Source organism: Piliocolobus tephrosceles, chromosome 19 (genome assembly GCF_002776525.5).
Source record: "Piliocolobus tephrosceles isolate RC106 chromosome 19, ASM277652v3, whole genome shotgun sequence".
Classification (NCBI taxonomy): Eukaryota; Metazoa; Chordata; class Mammalia; order Primates; family Cercopithecidae; genus Piliocolobus; species Piliocolobus tephrosceles.
Window position 1 is genome coordinate 9,689,732 of NC_045452.1, and position 26,223 is coordinate 9,715,954.

At 37.2% G+C, this 26,223-nt stretch overlaps 1 protein-coding gene across 1 annotated transcript in view; it reads right to left on the reverse strand.

The window, feature by feature from the left end:
* The window catches only part of TTC28 (tetratricopeptide repeat domain 28), a 496,632-nt gene that overhangs the window by 314,363 nt on the left and 156,046 nt on the right, over positions 1 to 26,223 (reverse strand). Inside the window, exons 2-4 of the mRNA XM_031934623.1 lie at positions 10,688 to 10,835; positions 1,827 to 2,099; positions 475 to 605 (exon numbers count right to left, since the gene is read on the reverse strand). Coding sequence (XP_031790483.1) covers positions 475 to 605; positions 1,827 to 2,099; positions 10,688 to 10,835 — 552 coding nt within the window. The remainder of the gene's footprint in view (positions 1 to 474; positions 606 to 1,826; positions 2,100 to 10,687; positions 10,836 to 26,223) is intronic.

The following is a 26,223-nucleotide window of genomic DNA, read 5'->3' on the forward strand; positions in this document are numbered from 1 at the left end:
ATTATGATTCAGATATCTCAATCAAACTCAATATGCTTCTGAGTTGAAAATCCACCGAAGCAACGATGTAAAGAGTTTGCGGTAATAATATCTGATCTAAAAAAAAGCAATGTTTGCTTTTTACAATTTAATGAGTATGCCATAATGATATAGCTTTTTTCTAATTTTACATAAACTTACGCACATTTGAAGAAAATAAGAACAATGCATCTGAAAAAGCTGTTAGATTGCGAGGTCAAGAACAAAGTCTTATCTATTTTTATATATACAAGGACTCTGCTTGGATATACAGAACACTCAATTGTTGATGAAAAACAGAATCAATAAGTCTCAAGTAATACTTTCTTCTGAAAGAAATATGTTAAGATACCTGAAACAGTTTCTGTTGTTTTTTTTTTTTTTAACAGAAAATAGAGCTTCACATTTCCAAAAGGAAAAAAAAAAAAGTTTTTGGTCTGCAGATAAACTTCCTACCTCTCGATCTTTGAGTTTCATGGCGAGTACCAACTGATGCCTGTGGTTAGTGAGAGCCTCTCGGTAATTTCCTTTGGAGAAGAATGCAGAGCCCAGATTCCCATGAGCTCGGCATTCTCCTGTCTGGTCACCTGGATTGAATTGAGAAAAAAAAAAGAATTTCTTTAAATTAATAATGTTATTCATAATATATAATGGTCATCTTAATTTAAGAGACACAGATTTATTAGCTAAAAAGTATTTGTTTCTTCCACTAGACCCTACGTGGGGAACTATTGTCCTAGAATTTAAATCTCTGGATAACAATTGCTATTATTGTCATAACATATAACTGCAGACAGGGACTTAGGTGTCTTGGAAACAAAAGGTTAAAACAAACTAGCTGCTGTTTGAGTCCTCATTGCCTTGCTAATGACCTTTGATTCTAAACCAACCATCGGCTTGTTGGTTCAGTCATTTGAATCCAAACCTACAAGAAAGTATCTTTACAAGTATGCTGGTGGCAGATTCATCATATCCCTTCTGTTACTCCAATCCCATAAGTCCTTGAATAATCACCATAATGACCATCATAATCATAAGCCATACTTATTTTACAAATGAGAAAACTAGGTCACAGAGAGGTTAAGAAACTTGCCCCAAGTCACAAAGCTAGTACGTGGCAGAGCCAGAATTCTAAACCCAGTAGTCAGGCTCCATAGTTGACATTCTTAACCTCTACACTATACCATCTCCTTCAACAAAATGATGATGTATCCTAATGAAGGAAAAAATTAAAACTATGATGAAAGAGTCACCCAACAATGTTATCATTTGACACATTTTGTAAGCCCAAATCTCTGAAGAGGGCAATGAGTATGTTATTCCACATCTCGTGGCCTTTTGGGAGTATTGGCACTTTGTTATATGAGAAAGCTATAAAGACTTGAACAGTCTAAAACAGAGAATGTTCTAGGGGCACTCACTTTTTTTCTTTACTTTTTTTTTTTAAGAGACAGGGTTTTGCTCTGTTGCCCAGGCTGGAGTGCAGTAGCATTATCATAGCTAAGTGTAACCTTGAATGCCTGGGTCCAAGCAATCCACCCACCTCAGCCTCCAGAGTAGCTAAGACACAGGTACACTATACCCAGCTATTTTATTTTTCTTTTTTTTTTTAGAAACAGGATCTCACTATGTTGCCCAGGGTGGTCTCAAATTCCTGGCCTTAAGCAATCCTCCCAAAGCACTGGGATTACAGGTGTGAGCAACCAGGCCACCACTTTTCATTGCGTATTATTCTCATTCATGTCATGTTACTCAGATTTCTTTGTTCCCTTTCTGCACTGAAATAGAGAAGAGAAGCATCACTCTACCTAAGGTCTTGGCTACATCCAAGTCCTGCTGCATATATCCGGTGCTCTTCTCTGTATTTCCAAGAGACCAGTAAGCACTGCTCAGGGCAGAGAAAACAGAACCTCTCAGTTTGAGGCTGCAGGTGCCAATCTTCAGTGCAGCTTCTAAGACAACGACGGAGGCCCCATGATGGCCAGCTGTCAGAAGTTCCTGCCCAACCACAGACACTACCACAAAGGGACTCTTGTCCAGTTTCATTTTCTGAAGCTGCTGATAAGTGGGCTCGAGGGAGTCTGAAAATAAATAACAATAACATAACAGGATAATGTAGGATGATACAAAAACAATCTTTTCTAATATGCTCTAGAAACAAATGTTTATCATACCTTTTGTGGCTTATTTCAAGTATAAACTCTTCAACCTTTATTCTAGCACCACCCTAATTGTCCACTTATCTCATATGACTAGTATCACAAATCCCAGTCCAGTAATTTCCTTCTCCTCTCTCTTGCATGTATATGTCTTATCCTTTCTTTTGGCCTTTGTGATTATGATGTGCCACTTTCCCTGAATAGTTCCCTCTACTCTGTCCTGTTCCCCTCTCAAAATATTACAGGCACATGCCTCAAGTCCCACTTGTACTGGGAATATCTCCAGGTCCTCTGGCATACATTAATTTGTGTATCCGAACCTGTGCTGAATTTTAATAGTATTGCACAGTTTGGTCATTAACTATTTTAGAATTGTTCTACATGTATTAATTTTTAAAATATTTTTCCAGCTAAATCTAAAGACTGCTATAGGACTATCTATTACAACTCCATAGCAAGTGGCACAATGTGAGTACTCAGAAAACTCATCATGAACACAGGTGAAAGTCCCTAACATGTCTGGCATTTGATAAGAGGTCTTGCTCCATCACCCAGGCTGGAGTGCAGTGGCATAATCTTGGCTCACTGCAGGCTCAACCTTCTAGACTCAAGTAAATCCTTCTACCTCGGCCTCCCAAGTAGCTAGGACCACAGGCACACACCATCATCCATGGTTAATTTTTAAAAATATTTGGGAGAGATGAGGTCTTATTACGTTGCTCAGGCTGGTGTCAAACTCCTCGGTTCAAGCAATCCTCCCCCCTCAACCTCCCAAAGTGCTGAGATTACTGGTGTGAGTTACCATGCCCAGGCTGATAAACTTGAATCTGCATGACAGATTAATAAACCCTGTAAATATTTTTTCCTAGAAGATGCAATAAAAGAAGCTCTCCCAAGAAAACCTTTGTCATTCTCACTGGTAACCCAGTATCCACTGCTGCTTCTGAGACCAGTAGCCCCCCACTAAAAGAATATTATCCATTTTTGTTTGCAGTCATAAATGAAACCATAAAGAAATCATCTGAATTTATTTATTAAGATGTAAAATAAAATTAATGTTGGTCTCATTTTATTTTCATATGGTATTAAAAGAACATAGACAGGGGTCAGTAAGCCACAGGAGATTTTTTTCCCATTTGAAGCTAAGTTTGAACGTAGATTACCTCCAAGCTCCTTCCCCAATTCCTTTTTTCTTTAAAGACAACTGTAAAAGTATTAATGATAGCCCTACAATAAGATGGCACTTATAAAGCATTTATTATTAGCTTTCCTGAAAAACTATTTTACATTAGTTTTTCCACTATGCACATGTAAAAAAAAAAAAAAAAAAAAAAAAAACTATAAAAGGGGTGGTCTCTTTAAATCTTGAGTCTCCTAGCCAACAGTACTGCATTAAAATGCGATTTTTACAATTTATGACTGTGAATCTAAACTCTCAACTAAAAAGCTCTCATCTGAATCAACACTGCCACAGAAACCTTGAAACCTGAAAACCTGCGGGTGCCTAAAGCATGTTTTTCCTTCAATCGGATCACTAACAGAGAACAAAGAACATTTTTACAACTGTCAATATTCAAGCCGTGCAGAGTACTGGTAAACACTAGCTTACCAATGGGGTTAAGTACAGGCACAAGAACCCAGGAATTGCTAGAATAAAAAAGAACAATACCATAATGAAATATTGTGAGCAGAATTTTGGTAGTGTCTGCTGATGAGTTTGGCAGTCAATGTTGATCACATCAGTATCCCACTGGCCAATTAGCAGAAACAAAAATAATAGAATTTTAGAGTTGAAAAGACTTTTAAAATATGCTCTCTTAGAAATGAAGAATCTGAGTATTTAAGTGACTTACCCAAAGTTGGAAAGCTTGGGACACAGCCAAGATAAGAACACATTGCAGGGCTCTAAGCCCAGGTTCTATAATATCACACCAGGCAAGATTCTTGGTTGCTAGCAACATACACCAATCTTGGCTGCTTGTAAGCAGAAAAGAAACAACTGAGTGACTATTGGGAAAGGTAGAAAACCAGGCCTCCAGACTCACAGTCAAAATCATACCACAAAAGCTGCCTGGTGAAGGCAACATAACCCATTGCAACCAAACACAGGACACCATAGCTTACAATGCTCCTCCCCACACCACCTCACTGAATGCCACCCTCGGAAAATGAGTGTCACCATTGCCACTTCCACCACCAGAACAAATTCTGTGCTATCCTTTCTTCTTTGAACCTTTAGCTCCTGATTCAAGGATGGGGTCTCAGCTGCTGGGGAGAATGGGAAAATTAGGATCTGACGCTTTCAGCTTTTACTATAGACAGCAGAAGCAGAAGTATATGATGGAGAATTCCCTAAACTGACAGCCCAAATTGACTGATGGCTAGCAAAGATACTATGCTTTACTTGGTGATATTTCTTCCCATAGCAACCACAGCTAAGTTAGAGAAATAGTCATCTAATTGAGCCTCTAAAATTATACAACAATGGTAGAAAGGAGAGTGAACACTGCCACAGAAATAAATATCTGGAAAATTCCCAAAAGAGAAAGAAATCTTTAATTGTACAAATTTTCACTAGATGAAAACGAAACTGATGAAAGAGAAGTAGAAGATAAAATTTCCCTTCTCAGTATATAGGAAATACACTTCAAAAGATAAATTATAGTGCAAAGATCAATACAAGGCTAATATACAAAATATGCTATACGAGTTTGGAAAAGGGAGGGATTATCAAGGGCAACTAGAAAGCTTCATGGAAGCAGAACTTGATCTCTTGAAAAAAGAGTAAGGCTTAGGTAAGTCTTTGCTATTTTCTGAGAGTAGAAGGTATTTTATGAAGAAGATTTGTCCTAACAGAAGTGCCAAGAGAAGATAGGTACATGAAATGACATGGACTGCTTGAACTGACCAAAGAATATTTGTAGGGAAGGAAGTTGATGTGAAATAATGGGGAAAACACTGAGCTAAATACATACAGACACCTGTATTTAAAAGTCACATAGCCACTTGGTCAAATGTATAGGTTGTAACTGTGGTGATTGTTACACAAATCTATTCATGTATATACATATGTCTATGTGTACAGATATATACACACAAAAGTCCACTTCACTGTATATAAATTAAAAATTTTTTTAATATCAAATTTCTCTGCTTGGGCTGTAATTATGTCTCATTGGTCCACACCCACAATCAAAAGCTCTAGATATACAAGTGGTAAGATAAGTTTTCTAAATGCGTAGGTGATCACTACAATTATTTCCAACCCTATTATTCTAATTCCTATTTTAGAGTAAACTTGGGCTATTAGCAAAGGGACTAATTTTGTGATTTTATCAGTCTAGGTGAAACAGAGCTTTGGCAGCCCATAGCTACTAAGATGTTTTTCTTTCTAGAGTCTATGGAGATAATAGATGAAACAGGCAATGTGAAACCAACTCCATAAAAACATAAAGCCCTTTGCAACATCAATTCATCAACCATTAAGTGTTTTTGAAATGTAAAGGCTTTAAAATTTTAAAACGAACAAAATCATATTTCCTAACATTTGAAGAGCTTGTAGGAATGTAGCAGAGGCTAATAATAAACAAAATCACACTCAACTAAGAGATATACTGTATTTCATCAGTTCTGAGGTGCATATTTATTCACATATTAACTATCCCTGAATTTGGGATATAACACCTCTGAACTCAACAGTGCTATGAAATGGTATGTCACTTTTATATCTAAAGGGGCCTAAAAGAGCTCTTTCGGAATACATAAAATAAAAATACATGTTATCATAATAGTCGGTAGTTTTTTTCTTTCTTTGTAATACATAAAATAATGAGGCCAGGCATGGTGGCTCACACATGTAATCCCAGAACTTTGGGAGCCAAGGCCAACGGCCCAGGAGTTCAAGACCAGCCTAGGAAACATAGTGAAACCCTATCTCTATAAAAAATACAGAAATTAGCTGGGTGTAGTGGCACAGACCTACAGTCACAGCTATTCAGGAGGCTGAGGTGGAAGGATCACCTGAGCCCGGGAAGGTCAAGGCTGCAGTGAGCCATGACAATGCCACTGTACTCCAGCCTAGGTGGCAGAGTGAGATCCTGTCTCAAAAATAATAATAATAACTTTTAATCCAGAGTTCTTAGAAGTGGTAAAATGTGCTGTAGGACCCCAAAAGAGAAACATGTTATTAACTCTATCAGGGTAGGTCTGGAAAAGCTTCCCAAAGGAAGTGGCACCTGAATAGAAATCAGAGATGTAAGAAACCATAGTGTTTTCTAGGAACTGCAGGTAGTTTTAGTTGAGAATATCTGGATATAAGAAGGAAAGAGAGGCAAGGTCTTTTCTACTAAGGCTTGAGAGAAACTTCTCCAGGGAGTGCTCATAAAGAGGACCTTAGGTACTACGTAGTGTTCGTTCCACATCCACACCACTATGCCTGCCCTAAACATAAGGGCAATTAGTACTGCTGCTACTTACACTCCTCAGTGAGAAGAATGGCACCATGCTGCAAAGAAAAAGGCATCCTACAGAGGCCTGCTTTTAGATGCTAGTTCTTGACTTTCAAAACAACATTAGGAGATGGATATTATAATTTCTCTCTACAGATACAGACTGAAGTATAGAGAAAGAAAGCAACCTTGCTCAGCCAATGGACTGGCAAATGGCAGTGCTGGAATTAGATTCCAATCTTTTGGGGGAAGAAGTTTATGCTTTTGCGTTTTGGTTTTTGTTTTTTGTTTTTTTGAGATGGAGTCTCACTCTGTGTGTCACCCGAGCTGGTGTGCAGGGGCACGATCTCAGCTCGCTGCAACCTCCACCTCCCAGGTTCAAGCGATTCTCCTGCCTCAGCCTCCCGAGTAGCTAGGATTACAGGTGCCCGAGCCTATGTTTTTAATATAACATTTCAGAAGGAAGCCTCCTGTGAAAAGTGACTCTCACCTAAAAGAAAATCAAAGGGAATGAGCCCACTAAGGGTAGACAATTAGGCAAATAAAAAGTGAGCCCCAACTTGATCCTGCAAGAAAAGCTTATACATTTAACAGGCATATTCTATCAGCACTTCATAAAATCAGCTTCCCTGGGTCCCCAGGAGCTGGTGGAAACACCACAACAGGTGATAGACCATAAATGTAATAGTTTTTAGACTGCCAAATTAACAGGAAGAGAGACAATATACACAAGAGGTTCTCAGCAAGAAGCAGCCCTAGCATCTTTAAAGAAACAAACAAAAGTAAACTCAATCTCACTTGGTAATTACATTAATAAATCCATGGTTGGCAGTAATAGTATGCTACAACAACCAAATTTGCTTAAATGTTTGTAAGATACCATAAACTGAAATTGCTGAAAGATTATCTAAAAAAAGAAATAGAATATAGTAAAAGGATTACTTGAGAAATCATGTAAAAGAAAGTATCAATTTATACTTATATTTATTTTATATTTTCATTAATGATTTAAGAGAAACACATCATATAAAATAACGTAAGTATATCCATAGGAGAAAAGGACTAGCTGATACCTGATTTGTGTGCATGAGCGAAACTAAGAAACTAAAGTAAAACAGATTTAATTCAGTTAAAAATACAGGAGACAATAATCAAAAATCAAATGAGCGTCAATGTGGAAAAATATAATGTATTATATGGGGGAAAGGGTATATTAATATAGGTTGTCCCTGACTTAAAAAAAAAAAAATCTTTCTTTTTTTTTTGAGACGGAGTCTCGCTCTGTCGCCCAGGCTGGAGTGCAGTGGCCGGATCTCAGCTCACTGCAAGCTCCGCCTCCCGGGTTTACGCCATTCTCCTGCCTCAGCCTCCCGAGTAACTGGGAATACAGGCGCCCGTCACATCGCCCGGCTAGTTTTTTTGTATTTTTTTAGTAGAGACGGGGTTTCACCGTGTTAGCCAGGATGCTCTCGATCTCCTGACCTCGTGATCCACCCGTCTCGGCCTCCCAAAGTGCTGGGATTACAGGCTTGAGCCACTGCGCCTGGCCAAAAAATAAAATCTTAAAACTTCCATAAAGACTAAACCACAGGAACACTGTGCAGGTCATGAGAGCTTTGTCTGCTTACAGAAGCACCAGGACCAGAAAGTTTTCTCTGCTGCATTCAAGGATTACAAAACAGGCTGGTCTGAGTGCAATAGTAGTTACAACTAATTGATCACAACCAGTTACAGATTTATCCTGCTCCACTCTCACTGCTTCACAGGACTAGCCTTTAAAATACTATATATATATATATATATAAACAACTGACATAACAGATCAGATGTATATGTAAAGTGACCCCAAGTGCCCAGCTATGCAACAATGGCAAAACTTAGGAAGTTGCAGGAGGCTAAAAGTGGGCAACAAATGATGAGAAATTTTGTCAATTACAACCATATGACAAAAAGAGAGGTCATTAAGATGTGGGATGATGCACAGAACAATACTGTGCAACGTAACATACTCCATAAATTGTTGATAAGAAAAGCCCACCTGTAATAGATACAGTGGTAAAGGCAATGCTAAAAATAAATGAGATAAATTAAATTGCCTTAAAGGAAGAGAAGAAGATACTGAAGCACTCCAGGCACCAGTAAGAAGTTGCTTTCTCCAGGGTCAGCCTTAGGTCACTTACATAAGATGGGAAAGAACCTAGTAGAGAAAACCCTAAGGCAGCTCTGAGCTATTTCTAGCAGTGCAGGGATGATTTCCCTACATTTATCTAAATAGATCGCTTCAAAGGCAAATGTTAAGTATGATTCTACTGATCTCAACACATTCACTCCAATATTCTAAGGCAGCAGCAGAAGCACCGCAGAATAAAGAAGTAATATCTTCATGAACTAAATAAAAAATGTTCCATATAAATTCCTTTTGGAGGGGTGTAGGGGGAGAACAAGAAAAATCTAGAAAATGGAAAGGAGAGATAAAATGACTTTTTTCTTGTTGTCCATTCTGCCCCTGCTCCCTAAGCCCTGGAGCTACAAAATGCATCTGCTCTAAGTCAGAGTTTATTTATTTATTTATTTAGAGACGGAGTCTCATTCTGTTACCCAGGCTGGAGTGCAGCGGCACGATCTTGGCTCACTGCAACCTCCGCCTCCCAGATTCAAGCGATTCTCCTGCCCCAGCCTCCTGAATAGCTGGGATTACAGGCATGTGCCACCATGCCCAGATAATTTTTGTATTTTTAGTAGAGACAGGGTTACATCATGTTGGTCAGGCTGGTCTCAAACTCCTGACCTCATGATCTGCCCACCTCGGCCTTCCAAAGTGCTGGGATTACAGGCGTGAGCCAACATGCCTGGCCAGTCAGTTTATTAACAGCAAGTCCCTAGGAGGTTTCAGCCTGTGGCAAAATCTCAGCTTTGTAGAGTTTATAAAATCGCATTAAGAGAGGTTTTCTTAAGACTTTCTTCCTAAAATATGAAATCCCTGAATTTCAGGAAAATATTTTTTATAGCTATGAATTACCCAGAGACCAAATGAGTACCATTTAGTTTATCAAACTTTTATTTGGCACACACTTTGAGCCAAGTATAATACTAGCCAGTATATTAAAAATATCTAAGGCTGCAAACATTTTCAAAACTAGATAAAATGTTGAATGATGCTGCCATCAAAAATTTTAGGTTCATTTTTCCATATGAAAAATTCAAAAACATACCACTTCAGACTGAAAAACAGAGTTCTGCTTGACATACCCTGATTAAAACGAATCATTATTAGCTGTCTACTGTCTACCATAAATCTGCCTCGGTGTCTCTATCACTCCCCAAAGATGGCAACAGCTATATATACTTTTAGTCAAATCTTCCCAAGAATTCATTCCTCAAAAATCAACATTCCTCAAAATGAAGCCAATCTGTTTTGGGCCTCAGAACTCCTCCAACCTCCACAGTACCATTTTCAATCCATTCTTTTGTTTATTCCAGAATACCAACTAGTGTAAATTAGAAGTAAGAACAGGGATAAAATATGTAAACTGGTATCTGTCTTGTTTCTTTCTTCTTTTAATTTTTAATGTTCCTCTGAAAAATTTGAGGCACAGCCTACAATTAGATGTGTATTTCTTTTATGAAATATAAGAATGTCAAATGTCTTCTCTTATTTGAGTATTTCTAGAAGGCATATATTGGTCCATCTGAGAAATCAATTTCCTACTAAAAGTGTTGTGTTTTAGAATTACAGAATTTCAGACTACAGAAAAACTATAAGGGTTTTTAAATAATCCTGAAATCCAGAGAAGTTGATCCATTTACCCATTGTCATACAGTTAGTGAAAAATTTAAGAATGTAATGTAGGTCCACAAACTTCTATGTGAGTGGCCCTTCTACCATACTATTCTGCCTCACTAACATCACTTGTTGGCAGTTATTCTTGATCTTCCTAGGTCTAAAATATCAAATCTTAGCTAATTTGATAACCTATCAGTTCTCTGTGCCTGATCCTAAAGTCTTGGAAGGCTAGAAATGTTCTTCTTTAATGTTATACCAAGTACTTTCATCATATTTACCTCTCATGGGAGATTTCATGGCGGCTTCCACCATCCCCACCAGAAGCTGGAGACTCTTGGGGTCTTGAGCCAGTCCAGATGCAAAGGCTGCCAGGGCATCGGCATGACGTCCAAGGTACTGGAGGGCAACACCCTGTCGGAAGTATGCCTAGAAATAAAAGATATACAATGTATGTTTTGCCGGTGCTCCAACAAGACTGATGGTGATTCTTTTTTTTTTTTTTTTTTTTTTTTTTTTGAGACGGAGTCTCGCTCCGCTGCCCAGGCTGGAGTGCAGTGGCCGGATCTCAGCTCACTGCAAGCTCCGCCCCCCGGGTTTACGCCATTCTCCTGCCTCAGCCTCCCAAGTAGCTTGGGACTACAGGCGCCCGCCACCTCGCCCGGCTAGTTTTTTGTATTTTTAGTAGAGACGGGGTTTCACCGTATCAGCCAGGATGGTCTCGATCTCCTGACCTCGTGATCCGCCCGTCTCGGCCTCCCAAAGTTCTGGGATTACAGGCTTGAGCCACCACGCCCGGCCTGGTGATTCTTTACTAGAACAATATGTCAGCAGAACGAAGATTGAGACGTACTTGATTTAAAAACCTAGTGAACAGTTCGTGATGAAATGAACTAACTTCTAACATCATAAGCATACTTTTATCAGGCAACTTCTATTTAAAATTTACATCTTTTCACTTCTAAAACACATCAATTTTATCCCATTCTTTGATATTTATTCACACACTACTTTTATTGTTTTTGAACTATTTAAAAAATATTTCTTATCCCACCTTTAATGCCATAAGCTCCTCAGGACAAGGACGTGAAGATTTCTTTATATCTCACCTAAGTATTTGGTACAGTGCAAAAGTAAATGAGATGAATTCTACTTATTTTCTATTTCCTGCTCTTAAATAATTATAAAGGAACAAATCAGTGTGTGATTACTATTAAGATAAGTTTAATAATGAGTAACAAAACATGGCTACTTTTAATGTGTTGTTTCAAACATAATATTTTAAAGCAATTACCTATATAATATGTGTGCTTTGCTTAGAAACCAAAAAAGGTTATTGTCCTTTGTATTCTTTAATTGAATTCTTTTAAAAACTAGTATTATCAATTGTGATTATAGGAAAAGATTCCTCGTTCCAACTAACTGCAGAAAAGACCAGAGAATTAATAAGACATTTAAATATTTAAATTTTAGAATAGTTTTAAGAAACTGCCATTTGTTTTCTTTTCTCTTTTTCTTTCTTTTAATAGAGGGTCTCATTCTTTCAACCAGGCTTGAGTGCAGTTGCGCAATCCTAGCTCACTGCAGCCTTGAACTCCTGGGCTCAAGTGATCCACCCACCTCAGCCTCCCAAAGTGCTGAGATTACAGGCGTAAGCCACTACATCCAGCCTACAGTTTGTTTTCAAGTACACAGAGTAAAACCAAGCAGGTGACAAAGTGTTACCTGTATACAACCAGCAAATTAGGTGTGTGCCTAATTAATACATGCAAATAACATTTAATTAACATATTCATTGCTTATATGACAACATCTGCTTCTAAAATACTTGGTCTCCTATTCAACTGAAATTCTCTTACAATTCTGTTTATAACACAAACGTATTTTTTTCAGTCCAATATATTTAGAAATTGTCACAAACTGTATTCATGGGATCTAAATGAAGTTTCAAACTCCTAAAACTATCACTCAATACAAAATACATAATTTAAAATTTTTATATTACAAATGCACATACACAGAGAGTGAGAAAGCACCTTTCATGTTTACAAGATATATTTACTTATCTTATTATTATAATGACTCTTTGAGGTAATTTAAGATAGGCAACACCATTCAGTGTTTTTATTAAAAAACAATCCATAAACAGAAGGAATAATCAAATTATTCCTTCTATTAAAGTATCAGCAGCTGTTAAAGACTACTCAGGCTTCTATTAAAGTATCAGCAGCTGTTAAAACTCAGACCCCAGTAAGATAATAACCTATAAATGTACTTTCATTACTAATTCATAGGATCACTTCCCTTCACTGGACTCAGTCACTGTTTCAATCTTTAATGTGTTTACAAACGTTTTTCATTACATTTTTCATTTCACTTTTTAGGTGGTTTCTATATTCCAAGAGGCAACAGTATATTCCAACTAAAAATAACTACAGTTTACATCACTACAGAAATGCTATATTAAAACTAAACTAAAAATATACATATTTGTAGGTTTTTATATACAAAAAGGCCAAATAACTGTAAACTTAACTAAGAGACACAAAAATGTCTTATTGATTTCACATATTGTAAGAAAAAAAATCTTTAGTATTAATGAATTCTGATAACTTCTTACATATGTGAAGCAAAACATTACTTACTTGAGAGGGCAACTGATTTTCCTGTCTGCCAAGTAAAACCACTAAAAAGTATGATTTATCTACCGCTAGGGAGGTAGGTAAAGTTCAGTGTTAAATGCAAGCTTTGGTCTCACGTTCACACAGGAGCTCAAGGAGAATGTGCATGTTTTGTTTTCTTAGAATACTTACAAATTAGGTAAGAAAAGGTAAGACTGGATGATGCCTCCCACAATCTTGGTTTCCTTTCTTCAGGAAAAGATTTTAAAAAGTGATAAGGAGAGAAGGGTCAAAGGTCATCTTTGGTCTTCCCTTATGCCCTTCCAGAGTCCCTAATCCAACTTTACAAGATTTTACCTGTTAAAAGCTTAGGGTTGTATCCCTCTAAAGATAGCATAAAGAGTACAGCTCTGACAACCCCCTGCTCCAAACTCATAGAGTGGGGCTCTCCCAACATTTATCTGTACAATACTCATTGCATGTACAAATGGCTGTTGAATAAAAATGAGTTGTTTATACTTTTGTGAGAGATATGTCACTATGGAGTTCAAGCTGATGATAAAACCTGATTGTGAGTTATGGAAATAGAATAAAGAGAATCCAGTACAGCAATTGGCAAAGAGTTAAGCACCCAATAAAATTAGCTATTTTTGTTATTATTTAATGGGAAAAGAATCTTAATATGAACACATAATTATAGACTAACAGAATACAAGGGAGTCCAATAAATATTTTAAATATTTTAGCATTCAATATAATATTATTCCATTTCTATAACTGTCTCATTCATTCTTTCTCTTGTTCTATAAAAGACTACGAGCAATCAAGAAACTATATAATTGAGACTTCTCATTGCTGTAAGGCTCCCAGACAAAATCTAAACCACCTGACTAAAATAAATTGGTATTACCAAGTTCTGAGCGAGACAACAGCCACCCACAGGCTTGCTAGCCTTCTCCAAAGCAAAGGTCAGGATGTGTTGAGATTCACAGCTGTTTATCCAAGCTTCAGGGAAATTGTCATGACCTGCCAATAGCGTATCTGCTTCTCCTTCTATGGGTTCCAGCTACTAATATTTATCTTATTATCACAGGTCTCACAGAAAACCACTTCATCTGGGAGAAGTACTAATTTATATATAGAAAGGCAGAATAGGTGCAGCATGCCAAAGTTGGGATCTCCAGGGCAATGGTGAATACTTGGTGCCCAGTCAACATCAGATCATATACACACTTACTTCATGAACCCACCAACATACACCACATGCTGGTCATCGGTTTGGCAGCAGATAGAGAAGAAAGGGCAACATGGACTAACTGTTGAGAACACCTATACCCTAAGTACAATGATTTTAGGCTGAAGCTTTAGCCAAGAAGAAGAGAAACATATAGGGAGCTAGTAAATAAACTCGACTAAAGTGGGATTCCTAGATTTTCAAGTGTTCCATTCATTATTTTCTTGTTGGTCACCACAAATATACCACAGTGATTATTCCATGCATACTACTAGATGACTTCACAAATCATATAAAGACAACTGGATTACAAGAATAAGTTTCTATTACTTCTTTCTCTCAATTAACATTCCCTAAAAATCAACAGTGCCAGGCATCACGACACGTAACACAAATAAAAAAAAAAAAAAAATGAGACTAGAGCACCCTCAAGATGCTCACAGTTGAGAGGGAAAAAATATAAAAAGCTCTAAGTGTCTTGACTGCTGATTGCAGTAAATGCTAACTGAAAATAACTAATGTTGTAATATTTCAGAGGTAACAAAAATGTAATTAATGACCAAAGTATTTATGCCCTATTGTTAAAATTGTTAGTATTATTAGCATTTGCTTTTTACTAAATGGCATTTCTCTCACTCCAGAGGGTTAAAATAAAAACACTGAAAGACTAAATAAGTGAAACAGTAAACAATTCACTCTGCAAGTACCTCTGGAAGCAAGGAAAGACCTTTAGTCTTTACTTTCAACACATCATTCCTGGTTTAGAATTCCAAAATGTCACTGAACCAAACAATAACCTAATACCTTACTCTCCCTTGGCCTAAATGAGTAATGAGGAAAACTACTATGTTCACAGTTACATGTGTATAACAACATATGTAATAAATATATGTAATATGTAATGATATATAGAATAGTGTATACTCATATGTACAATGCATAACCTAGTACTTATTTCAAGTATTTGCAAATAATCTGCCTTTGATTTTATCTGTATTTTCAAATGTTATACTTTAATATTCTTTTTTTTTCTTTTTTGAGATAGTCTTGCTGTCACTCAGACTGTAGTGAAGTGGTACAGCCGCAGCTCGCTGCAACCTCCACCTCCCCAGTTCAAGCGATTCTCCTGCCTCAGCCTCCCAGGTAGCTGGAAGTACAGGTGCGCACCACCACTCCTGGCTAATTTTTGTATTTTTAGTGGAGGTGGGGTTTCACCATGTTGGCTAGGCTGGTCTCGAACTCCTTACCTCGAATGATCCACCCATGTCAGCTTCCCAAAGTGCTGGATTACAGGTGTGAGCCACCACACCCGGCCTACTTTAATATTCTTAGTCCGTATTTCACATTTGGAATTTAAACCTTTAAAATCTCCTGAAGAATATTTCTAATTATAACATTGTTTTATATCTTCCATATGCTTTATATATGCTTTCCATATAATCACCAACTTTGTTCAACTACACTTGTAAATCACATGATTTTCTAGTAAATTTTCCCTTATTTTATTTTAAAGATGATTGGAAATGGGGAAAATAGAAATGCTGATGCTAGTTTTTAAAAAGCAGCACCACTGACTTATAATTTTTTTTCTTTTTAATTATATTTTAACTTCTAGGGTACATGTGCACAACGTGCAGGTTTGTTACATATGTAGACATGTGCCATGTCACACTGATTTATAAGTTAACACAACTGGGTCAAAAGCAAAAATGATTATAAGAGGCCAAAACTAAAAGAACTTTAATATCACTGTATGTATACAAAACAATTTTGTTCAATTGTGATGGAAAAGAATAAACTTAGAGAATATATAAAACTTGGTTTCAAAAGAAAAAATGATTTTTGAAAACTTTATATTTTTAATTTTTGCAGGTACACAGTAGGTATATATATTTATGAGATACATAAGATAGTTTAATACAAGCATATGATGCATAATAATCACATCAGAGTAAATGGGGTATCCATCACCACAAGCATTTATCCTTTCTCTGTGTTGCAAACAATCCAATTATACTCTTTTAGTTATTTTTAAATGTACAATAAATTATTGTAGACTATGGTTATCCTGTTATGCTACCAAATACTAGATCTTATTCATTCTATCTAACTACATTTTTGTACTCATTAACCATACCACCTTGCTCACCCCCACATACACCACCCTTTCCCAGGCTCTGCAACCATCATTCTACTCTATCTCTGTAAGTAGTACTGCTAAATGACCCCAATTAAAAGACACACACTGGCAAATTGGATAAAGAGTCAAGACCATCAGTGTGCTGTATTCAGGAGACCCATCTCACGTGCAAAGACATACACACAGGCTCAAAATAAAAGGATGGAGGAAGATCTGCCAAGCAAACAGAAAGCAAAAAAAAGTAAGGGTTACAATCCTGGTCTCTGATAAAACAGACTTTAAACCAACAAAGATCAAAAGAGACAAATAAGGTCACCACATAATGGTAAAGGGATCAATTCAACAAGAAGAGCTATCCTAAATATATATACAACCAATATAAGAGCACCCAGATTCATAAAGCAAGTCCTTAGAGGCCTACAAAGAGACTCAGACTCCCACACAACAATAATGGGAGACTTTAACACCCCACTGTCAATATTAGATCAACGAGACAGAAAATTAACAATGATATCCAGGACTTGAACTCACCAAGTGGACCTAACAGACATCTACAGAACTCTCCACCCAAATCAACAGAATATACATTCTTCTCAGCACCACATCATACTTATTCTAAAATTGACCACATAATTGGAAGTAAAACACTCCTCAGCAAATGTAAAAGAATAGAAATCACAACAAACTGTCTTTCACACTACAGTGCAATCAAATTAGAACTCAGGATTAAAAATCTCACTCAAAACCACACAACTACATGGAAACTGAACAACCTGCTCCTGAATGACTACTGGGTACATAATGAAATGAAGGCAGAAATAAAGATGTTCTTTGAAAGCAATGAGAACAAAGAAACAACGTACCGGAAATCTCTGGGAAACATTTAAAGTAGTGTGTAGAGGGCAATTTATAGCACTAAATACCCACAAAAGAAAGCATGAGAGATCTAAAATTGAGATGCTAACATCACAATGAAAAGAACTAGAGAAGCAAGAGCAAACAAATTCAAAAGCTAGCAGAAGGCAGGAAATAACTAAGATCAGAGCAGAACTGAAGGAGACAGAGACACAAAAAAACCCTTCAAAAAAAATCAATGAATCCAGGATCTGGTTTTTTGAAAAGATCAACAAAATAGACCACTAGCAAGACTAATAAAGAAGAAAAGAGAGAAGAATCAAATAGATGCAATAAAAAATGATAAAGGGGATATCATCACTGATCCCCCAGAAATACAAACTACCATCAGAGAATACTATAAACACCTCTCCACAAATAAACTAGAAAATCTAGAAGAAATGGGTAAATCCCTGTACCCTACATACACTCTCCCAAGACTAAATCAGGAAGAAGTCGAATCTCTGAACAGACCAATAACAGGTTCTGAAATTGAGGCAATAACTAATAGCCTACCAAACAAAAAACTCCAGGACCAGACGGATTCACAGTCGAATTCTACCAGAGATATAAAGAGGAGCTGGTACCATTCCTTCCGAAACTATTCCTATCAATAGAAAAAGGGGGGATCCTCCCTAACTCATTTTATGAGGCCAGCATCATCCTGATACCAAAGCCTGGTAGAGACACAACAAAAAAAAAGAGAATTTCAGGCCAATATCCCTGATGAACATCGATGTGAAAATCCTCAATAAAATACTGGCAAACTGAATCCAGCAGCACATCAAAAAGCTTATCCACCACGATCAAGTGGGCTTCATCCCTGGGATGCAAGGCTGGTTCAACATACGCAAATCAAAAAGCGTAATCCATCACATAAACAGAACCAATGACAACAACCACATGATTATCTCAATAGACACAGGAAAGGCCTTCGACAATATTCAACAGCCTTTCATGCTAAAACCTCTCAATAAACTAAAATGGAACATATCTCAGCATAATAAGAGCTGTTTATGACAAACCCACAGCCAATATCATATTGAATGGGCAAAAACTGGAAGCATTCCCTTTGAAAACTGGCATAAGACAGGGATGCCCTCTCTCACCACTCCTATTCAACATAGGACTGGAAGTTTTTGCCAGGGCAATCAGGCAAGATAAACCAATAAAGTGTATTCAAATAGGAAGAGAAGGAGTCAAACTGTCTCTGTTTGCAGATGACATGATTGTATATTTAGAAAACCACATCGTCTCAGCCCCAAACCTCCTTAAGCTGATAAGCAACTTCAGCAAAGTCTCAGAATACAAAACCAGTGTGCAAAAATCACAAGCATTCCTATACACCAACAGCAGACAGAGAGCCAAATCATGAGCAAACTAACATTCACAATTGCTACTAAGAGAAGAAAATACCTAGGAATCCAACTTACAAGGGATATGAAGGACCTCTTCAAGGAGAAGCACAAACCACTGCTCATGGAAATAAGAGGCGATACAAACAAATGGAAAAACATTCCATGCTCATGGATAGGAAGAATCAGTATCACGAAAATGGCCTTACTACCCAAAGTAATTTATAGATTCAATGCTATCCCCATCAAGCTACCACTGACTTTCTTCACAGAATTGGAAAAAACTACTTTAAACTTTGTAAGGAACCAAGAAAGAGCCCACATAACCAAGACAATCCTGGGCAAGAAGAACAAAGCTGGAGGCATCACGCTACCTCTACCACAAGCTACATTAACCAAAACAGCATAGTACTGGTACCAAAACAGATATATAGACCAATGGAACAAAATGGAGGCCTCAGAAATAACACCACACATCCACCATCATCCGATCTTTGACAAACCTGACACACAAGCAATGGGGAAATCACCCACCTTCTGCATTGATCTCGCTGGGAGCTGCAGACGGGAGTTGCTCCTATTCGGCCATCTTGCCAGCCACCCTCCCTATTTCTTTATACATTGTTCTCCTGGTTCTCTTTACCTCTTTGTTCATGATTTATTTTAGCTCTCTGAGCATATTTAGTACAATTGAATTAAAGTCTTTTCTCGTAAATATATGTGCTTTCTATATGATAGTTTCTATTCATTACTTTTGTGAATAGGCCATACTTTCTTGCTTCTTGCATGCTTTGTAATACTTTTGTTGTAAACAAAATATGTTTAGAACATTTTAAGTTTTCTAAACATTAAAAATATATGTGAAACTCTGAAAATGAGATTATTCCCCTTTAGGGATTTTTGTTTGCTTACTTTGCTTTCTGTGATTTTTTTGCTTACTGTGGGTTGTAGCTGTTTGTTGATTTGATAGAAGTTTTCTTGAATAGTGGGAAAAAATGAGATAGAGAAAATCAGAATAGGGGAAAAAAGAAGAATCAGAGCCAGAGCAGGGTGCCTTGTGCCATGCCTGCAATCCCAGCAACTCCAGAAGCTGAGACAGGTGGACCACTTAAGGCCAAGAGTTTAAGACTAGCCTGGGCAATATAGCAATTCCTCATCTCTACCAAAATTTAAAATATTAGCCAGATGTAGTGGCATGTACCTATAGTCCTAGCTACTTGGGAAGCTACAGTGGGAGAATTGCTTGAGCCTAAGAGTTCAAAGCTGTAGTGAGCTATGATGGTTCCACTGCATTCCAGCCTGGGTAACAGAGTGAGACCTTATCTCTAAAAAAAAAAAAAAAAAAATTCTCCAAGTTTGTACAGATTGGCTGTGTACTGGGGACTATCTGTAGTCTTTTGTATAGGTCACTGGGGATTGTTTGTTTGTATTACAGTGTTTTTGAGGAATATCTGCTGCTTTTCTTCCCTGAGGGAATTTTGAGTTAGGTGAAAGAAAGGCAGATACTTTGCATTAATAATATAGGTAGCCCCCAGACAGGTTAGATCAGACAAACACAATTATTTGAAGATAAGGTTTGCTCTGCTCCCTAGAGAACCAGGGACCTAGTTTCACTATGGGAATGCGAACTGCCAAGTTTAAGACTGTCAACAAGCCAGGGAGGAGGATGGGGCAAGGTGAAGCTAAAATGTCAAAGACTTGTATGCCATTTTGAAGTTGCTTTCTTCTGGATCTGGATTTTTTTTTGAACTGGTGTAAACCTGTGACTGTGTTCCAGAGTTCTGACAAAGTTGGTATTGACAATTTTTCTTTAGTTTTTGATATTGCTTCAGAGGGACAGGCCCTTGGAGCTATGATATCTACTTATCCATATTTGCTTAGATTCCTCCTTGTTATCATGTTTCAGAACTTTTTATCTAATCCTTGGCTACAAACATTTTCTTCTAAAATTCTTATAGTTTTACTTGTTCACATTTAGATTTGTGGTCCAGTTTGAGTTAATTCTTATATAAGGTGCAAAACAGTGTTTTAGATTAATTTTTATTTATATGAATGTCCAATTTTTCAAATGCCATTTATTGAAAAGAGTAAGTTCCTTTCTTTTTTAATTCCTTTTCCACCTTTGTAAAAAAAATCAATTGTTCATAGTTGTGTGGGTCTATTTCTGGACTCTCTATTCTGTTCTATTGATATGTGTCTACCCCTTCACAATATTACTGTTACAGTCTCACCAATGCACCACAATGTAACAGTCTCAGTTGTGAGGTATTACCCAGAGTTCTTTGTCTCATGACCAAGAGAATTAAGAAGCATGGACACAAAGGATGAGGTTGGAGTGAAAGTTTAATAAGCGAAAGAACAAACTCTCAGCTGTGATGAAGGGATCTAGAAGAGGGTTGCTGTTGTTACAGTTAAATGCAAAGACTTTTATAAGAAACTGAGAGGGCTGGGTGTCTCATTTGCATAAGGCACGAAGTTCTGGTAGTTCCACCCCATCCTTTTAATGTGCACGCAGGCCCTAAGCTTGAGTTACTCCCTATTGCTTTATTCCGCTTACTGCACATGTGTCGGGGATGGAATTTTCCATTGCAGGTATATTTGGGCAAGTCATCTATGTAGCCTTTCTTATCTGTGTGGTTGTGGGCATCTTAGGCAAGCCCCATTGTGCAAGTTCCCTTATCTGTGCCTGCAGGCTGTTCTTTTGCTTGAAAGAATTCAACAGAGGACCCACCCTAACTGCCTGCCTGACCTGTTTCTTCCTTTCTCCTGTCTCATTACATTGTGTCGATTACTGTAATTTTTTAGGAAGTTTTAAAATTGGGTTCTATGATGCACCCAACTTTTTCTTTTCAAAATTGCTTTGGTTATTTTAGTTTCTTTGCTTTTCCATATAAATCTTTGTAGACTCAGATGTCTATATGTACAAAAAATCTTGTTTGATTTTCATTGGCATTATGTTAAATCTATTTGTATTGGTTCAATTTTGGGAGAACTGGCATCATAACTATATTTAGTCTTTCAGTTCATAAACAGGCTATGTTTCCCCATTTATGTCTTCATTTTGATTTATTTCATGAGCATTTTTTTAGTTTTCATTATAAATATCTCATACATATTTTGTCACACTTACATCTAAATAATTCATTTTTTGGAGCTATTGTTTTTGAAAGTTTTTTCAGTTGTTCCTTGCCAGTATGAAATATGATTGAATTTTGTGTGCTATTATGATTATTAATTTTTTTTGAGACAAGTTCTGACTCTGTTACTCAGGCTGGAATGCAGTGGTATGATCATGGCTCATTGCAGCCTTGAACCCCTGAGTGCAAGTGATCCTCCCACTTAAGCCTCCTGCATAGTTGGGGCTACAGGTATGCACTACCATGCCTGGCTAACTTAAATTTTTTTTTTTTTTTTTAGAGAGAGGATCTCACTATGTCATCCAGGCGGGTCTCGAACTCCTGGGCTCAAGTGATCCTCCTGCCTTGGCCTCCTAAAGTGCTGGGATTATAGGCATGAGCTACTGCGCCCTGCCTGTTACTGTACTTTTATGTTTTAAAACATTTATTTATTCATTTTAATATCTTTTATTTCTTTTCTCAGTGTTTCTGTCTTTCCATTTGTTATAAGAGTTGCCTTTACTTATTAGAGAATGATTGTAATAGTTACTACTAAAATCTTTGTGTGATAATTTTAACCTTTATGTCATCTTAGAATTGGTGTCTATTGATTGATTTTCCTGTGAGTTGAGATTTCCCTGGTCTTTCATAGGCCAAGTAACTTTGGTTTATATTCTGGATATTTTGTTATTATCTTATGAATCTTTATATCCTGTTTGTATTTTAAGAAGAATGTAGTTATTGTTTTGTTTATTTTAACAAACAATTTACCTGGTTAGATTCAGGCTATAAGTTTCAATACACATTTTATAGACTTTATTCCCAATGTCAGTTAACTTTTCACAGCTTTTGTTGTTCTATTAGGACCTGTCCTTCATATATACCACTGAGTGTTCTGAGAACTGGATAGTGGCCTATCCTATACTTTTCACAGCCTTTGGCATGCTATTTAGGGTAAGAACCATACACACCACATAATGGGATTGCTCTCATGAGCTCACTCCTATATCTGATATCTTCAACACTTTCCAGCTCTCGGACTGTCTTCCTTCCTATCTCCGGCCAAAAGGTAGAACTTTAGTTTCCCTGTGTTGCCATACATATCCTGTAATTATGTCTACATAAAGTATCAGTGAAAATGCAGACAGAGGAGAAAAGTACTGTTAACTCAATTTGTACCCTCAAGACCACAGCTCCTATAGTTAGAGAGAAGGGTCTCCTTCCTCAGAATTTAGATGCCTGCCCATTATACACCACTTTTGCTTGTCGTTTTGGGGTCTTGCTCTGTCACCCAGGCTGGAGTGCAGTGGTGTGATCATGGTTCACTGCATCCTTGACATCCTGGGCTCAAATGATTCTCCCACCTCAACCTCCCAAGTAGCTGGGGGTACGGGTGTGTGCCACCACACCCAGCTAATTATTTTTTTTTAAGAGATGAGAGTCTTACTATGTTGTCCAGGCTAGTCTCAAACTCCTGGACTTAAGTGATCCTCCTGCCTTGGCCTCCCACAGTGCTGAGATGACAGGCAGGAGTCACTGCCCCTAGCCCCCTCCACTGCTTTCATCCCCATCACTGCTGGCTTGCCTGGAGTGTGGACTGTGAGAGAATGTTACAGATTTTCTTTATTCTTTCTGACCTTAAGAGTTCCCCTTTCTGCTTCTCTAACCAAAGAGAAGGCTTTCTTGGCGCACTTTCTGTTTGCACCCAATAAGTGCATCCTGATTTGAAGCTGCCTTTGAATCCAAGCTGGTAACACAAGATGGGAAAGAAAAACCAAAACAAATCAGGAAACCCACTGCTGGTTTGTTACTGCTTTGAATTCTGTTCTCCTCCCTTGAGTCACCTGCTACCATTTACTCTTCAGAGTCTTCAGAGAGCTATACTATGAAGTCTTTTCAGGGTATAGTTGTGTTCAATGGAAAAGATTAAATGAAGTGTACTTGTTCCATCTTGCTTAGAACTGAAATCTCTTTTTGAAAAGATATAAAACATGCTGTATTTTTACACAAGTAAGTATTGAGAGGCAGTCATTTTTCTTTTCTTGTTTTTTTTCATTTTGATATATGGTACCCTACACTCATGTCAATGTAGAAAGATCATATAACATGAGACAGAGAAAAAATAGGCTGGGAAGTGCAGTCTTCTTTTTTGGACAGAGTCTCACTCCTTTACCCAGGCTGGAGTGCAGAGGTGTGATCATGGCTTATGGAAACCTTGACCTCCTGGGCTCAAATTATCTTCCTGTCTTAGCCTCGCAAGTAGTTAGGACTACAGGTGTGTGCCACCATGCCTGGCTAATTTTTAATTAAAAATTTTTTTTTGTAGAGAAAGGATCTTGCCACGTTGTCCAAGCTGGTTTTGAACTCCTCGACTCAAGTTATCCTCCCACCTCGACCTCCCAAAGTGCTGCAATTACAGATGTGAGCCACCACTCATGGCTTGTAAATTTATTCTGTAGAAAAATGTGTGAAATATTTATGCAAGTGTTTTTTAGGCATATATTTTTGCCTTTCTGCCCTGTTCTCATCACTTACTCATGTCACCCTGTTCAGGTCCCTTCCTCAGATGCATGTTCTTTTCTGGAGACTCTTACTACTCACCAGCAATTGAAGCAACTGACAAAAGTGTTAGTTGTCAGTAAGCCAGCAATATTTCTTGAACTGTGCTTTCCCAAACACCTAAAGTCAGAAGAGAGGGACTATTCCAAGAATTGGGGCTATAGGAGGAGTAGAGATGGGCATTTCTTTGTATTTCCTCTTTTAAAAAATTGTGTGAACTCTTCATTTTATTCTATAATTTTTATATTAAGATAATCTTCTATAGATTATAACAAATAATATAACACTGTGGTGTGGGATGTCAATAATGGGGAGATTATACATGTATGAGGACAGGGGTATACAGAAACTCTCTGTACTGTCTGCTCAATTTTGCTGTGAACCAAAAACTGCTCTAAAAATAAAACGTATTAATTTAAAAAATTCTCTTCTCAAAACTTCAATAACTTTGACATTTCATGAGATGTGTCATGTTAGTGTATTACTTTGCTCTTCTTTCTGGTATAATGGATAGAGAATTCCATTTGAATAATTTGAAGGGAAAAGAAAGAGTTGATAGCCAGAAAGATCAAAAGAGTAAGTCATTAATGGTAGAATTTCATCTGCCTGAAGAAGCCTTATGCAGAGTGCCCATATCTCAGTGTATACCTACTTATAGTAATAATTTTTCATAGACTGCTTTCTGGAAGGAGTGAATTCCCGTTAATCTGACATGGTTTGGGTGTAGTTACATTACAGTAGGCAAGATGCCATGTGTTTTTTCAATAGTTGGTGAGAATTTTGGCTGCTTTAATTCCCATATTTTTAGCTTCACTGTTTTTTTCCTAATCCACCGTTCTCTCTGCTACTATTATTTTTTTCCATTCTGCTTCTGGTCTTACCATATTCCTCAGGACCAGGACCAGGCTATGTGTATAAAAGCACACATTCTCTGTGTTCTAGAGTTGGGAGAGGATTGGTAGGGCAGGGGCACAGAACTCATGCCAAAGCCAGATGATTTTTTGGAGAATGTTCAGGTAATTCTCTAGTTTTTTTTTTTTGGTTTTTTTTTTTTTTTTTAGCATGACTTTACACATTTCCTATACTGCACCCATAGAAGGAAGGCCCAAGATATGGAAAGTTCAGAAACACTGCTCTAGGGGACTGCAAACTTCTTTCATTGTTTATGTTTAAAGTTTTGAAAACTCCAGTAATGCTATACACATTTTATAATCTGACATAAATTGTACTTCGGGATTCCCTCCATTGCTAGAAAATGACACCTACTTAGTTATTTAATTTCTGGTTGGCATTTTGTCTTTTCTTTGACTTCTTATCAAATTTCTAATTCTTTTTTAAAATATGATTTTCTCATAAACCTGTCACCTTAATAACACTTTTGATACATTAATTTAACATTAATTTTGGGAAAAGAAGTAGCTGATACATGAAACAATCATAATTGAGAGATTTCCTTTAGAAATTGATTCTAAATGTAGATGTAGCAAAAGTCAAGGTTAGAGAGAGAAACAATTCACAGCTGCAGATTTGGTTAGAACATTTATGTTTAGGACATTTGGGTCTCTGATTCTGGGTTCCAAACTAAATAATGGTGTTTTCTAAAATAGCTCCCAATCCTTTTGCATGTGCTTTCAGTATACAATATGACAGACTAGTGAAAAATACAAGTGTAGTTTTCTGGAGAAGTAGGAATATTTCCTCCCAGCTGATCAGGTAAAACACATTGTGACATGAAGAATGTGTTCTTTGCTGATTCTCAATGTTTTTATTTTTATTTTTAATATAAAGTGTCAACAAATAGAAGCAAGAGAAAATTCACTTGAAAATATCAGAAGATAAAAGAAATATAGCAAATTATACTGCTGTTAAAAAGTCCATTTTAGCTACCAAACAAACAG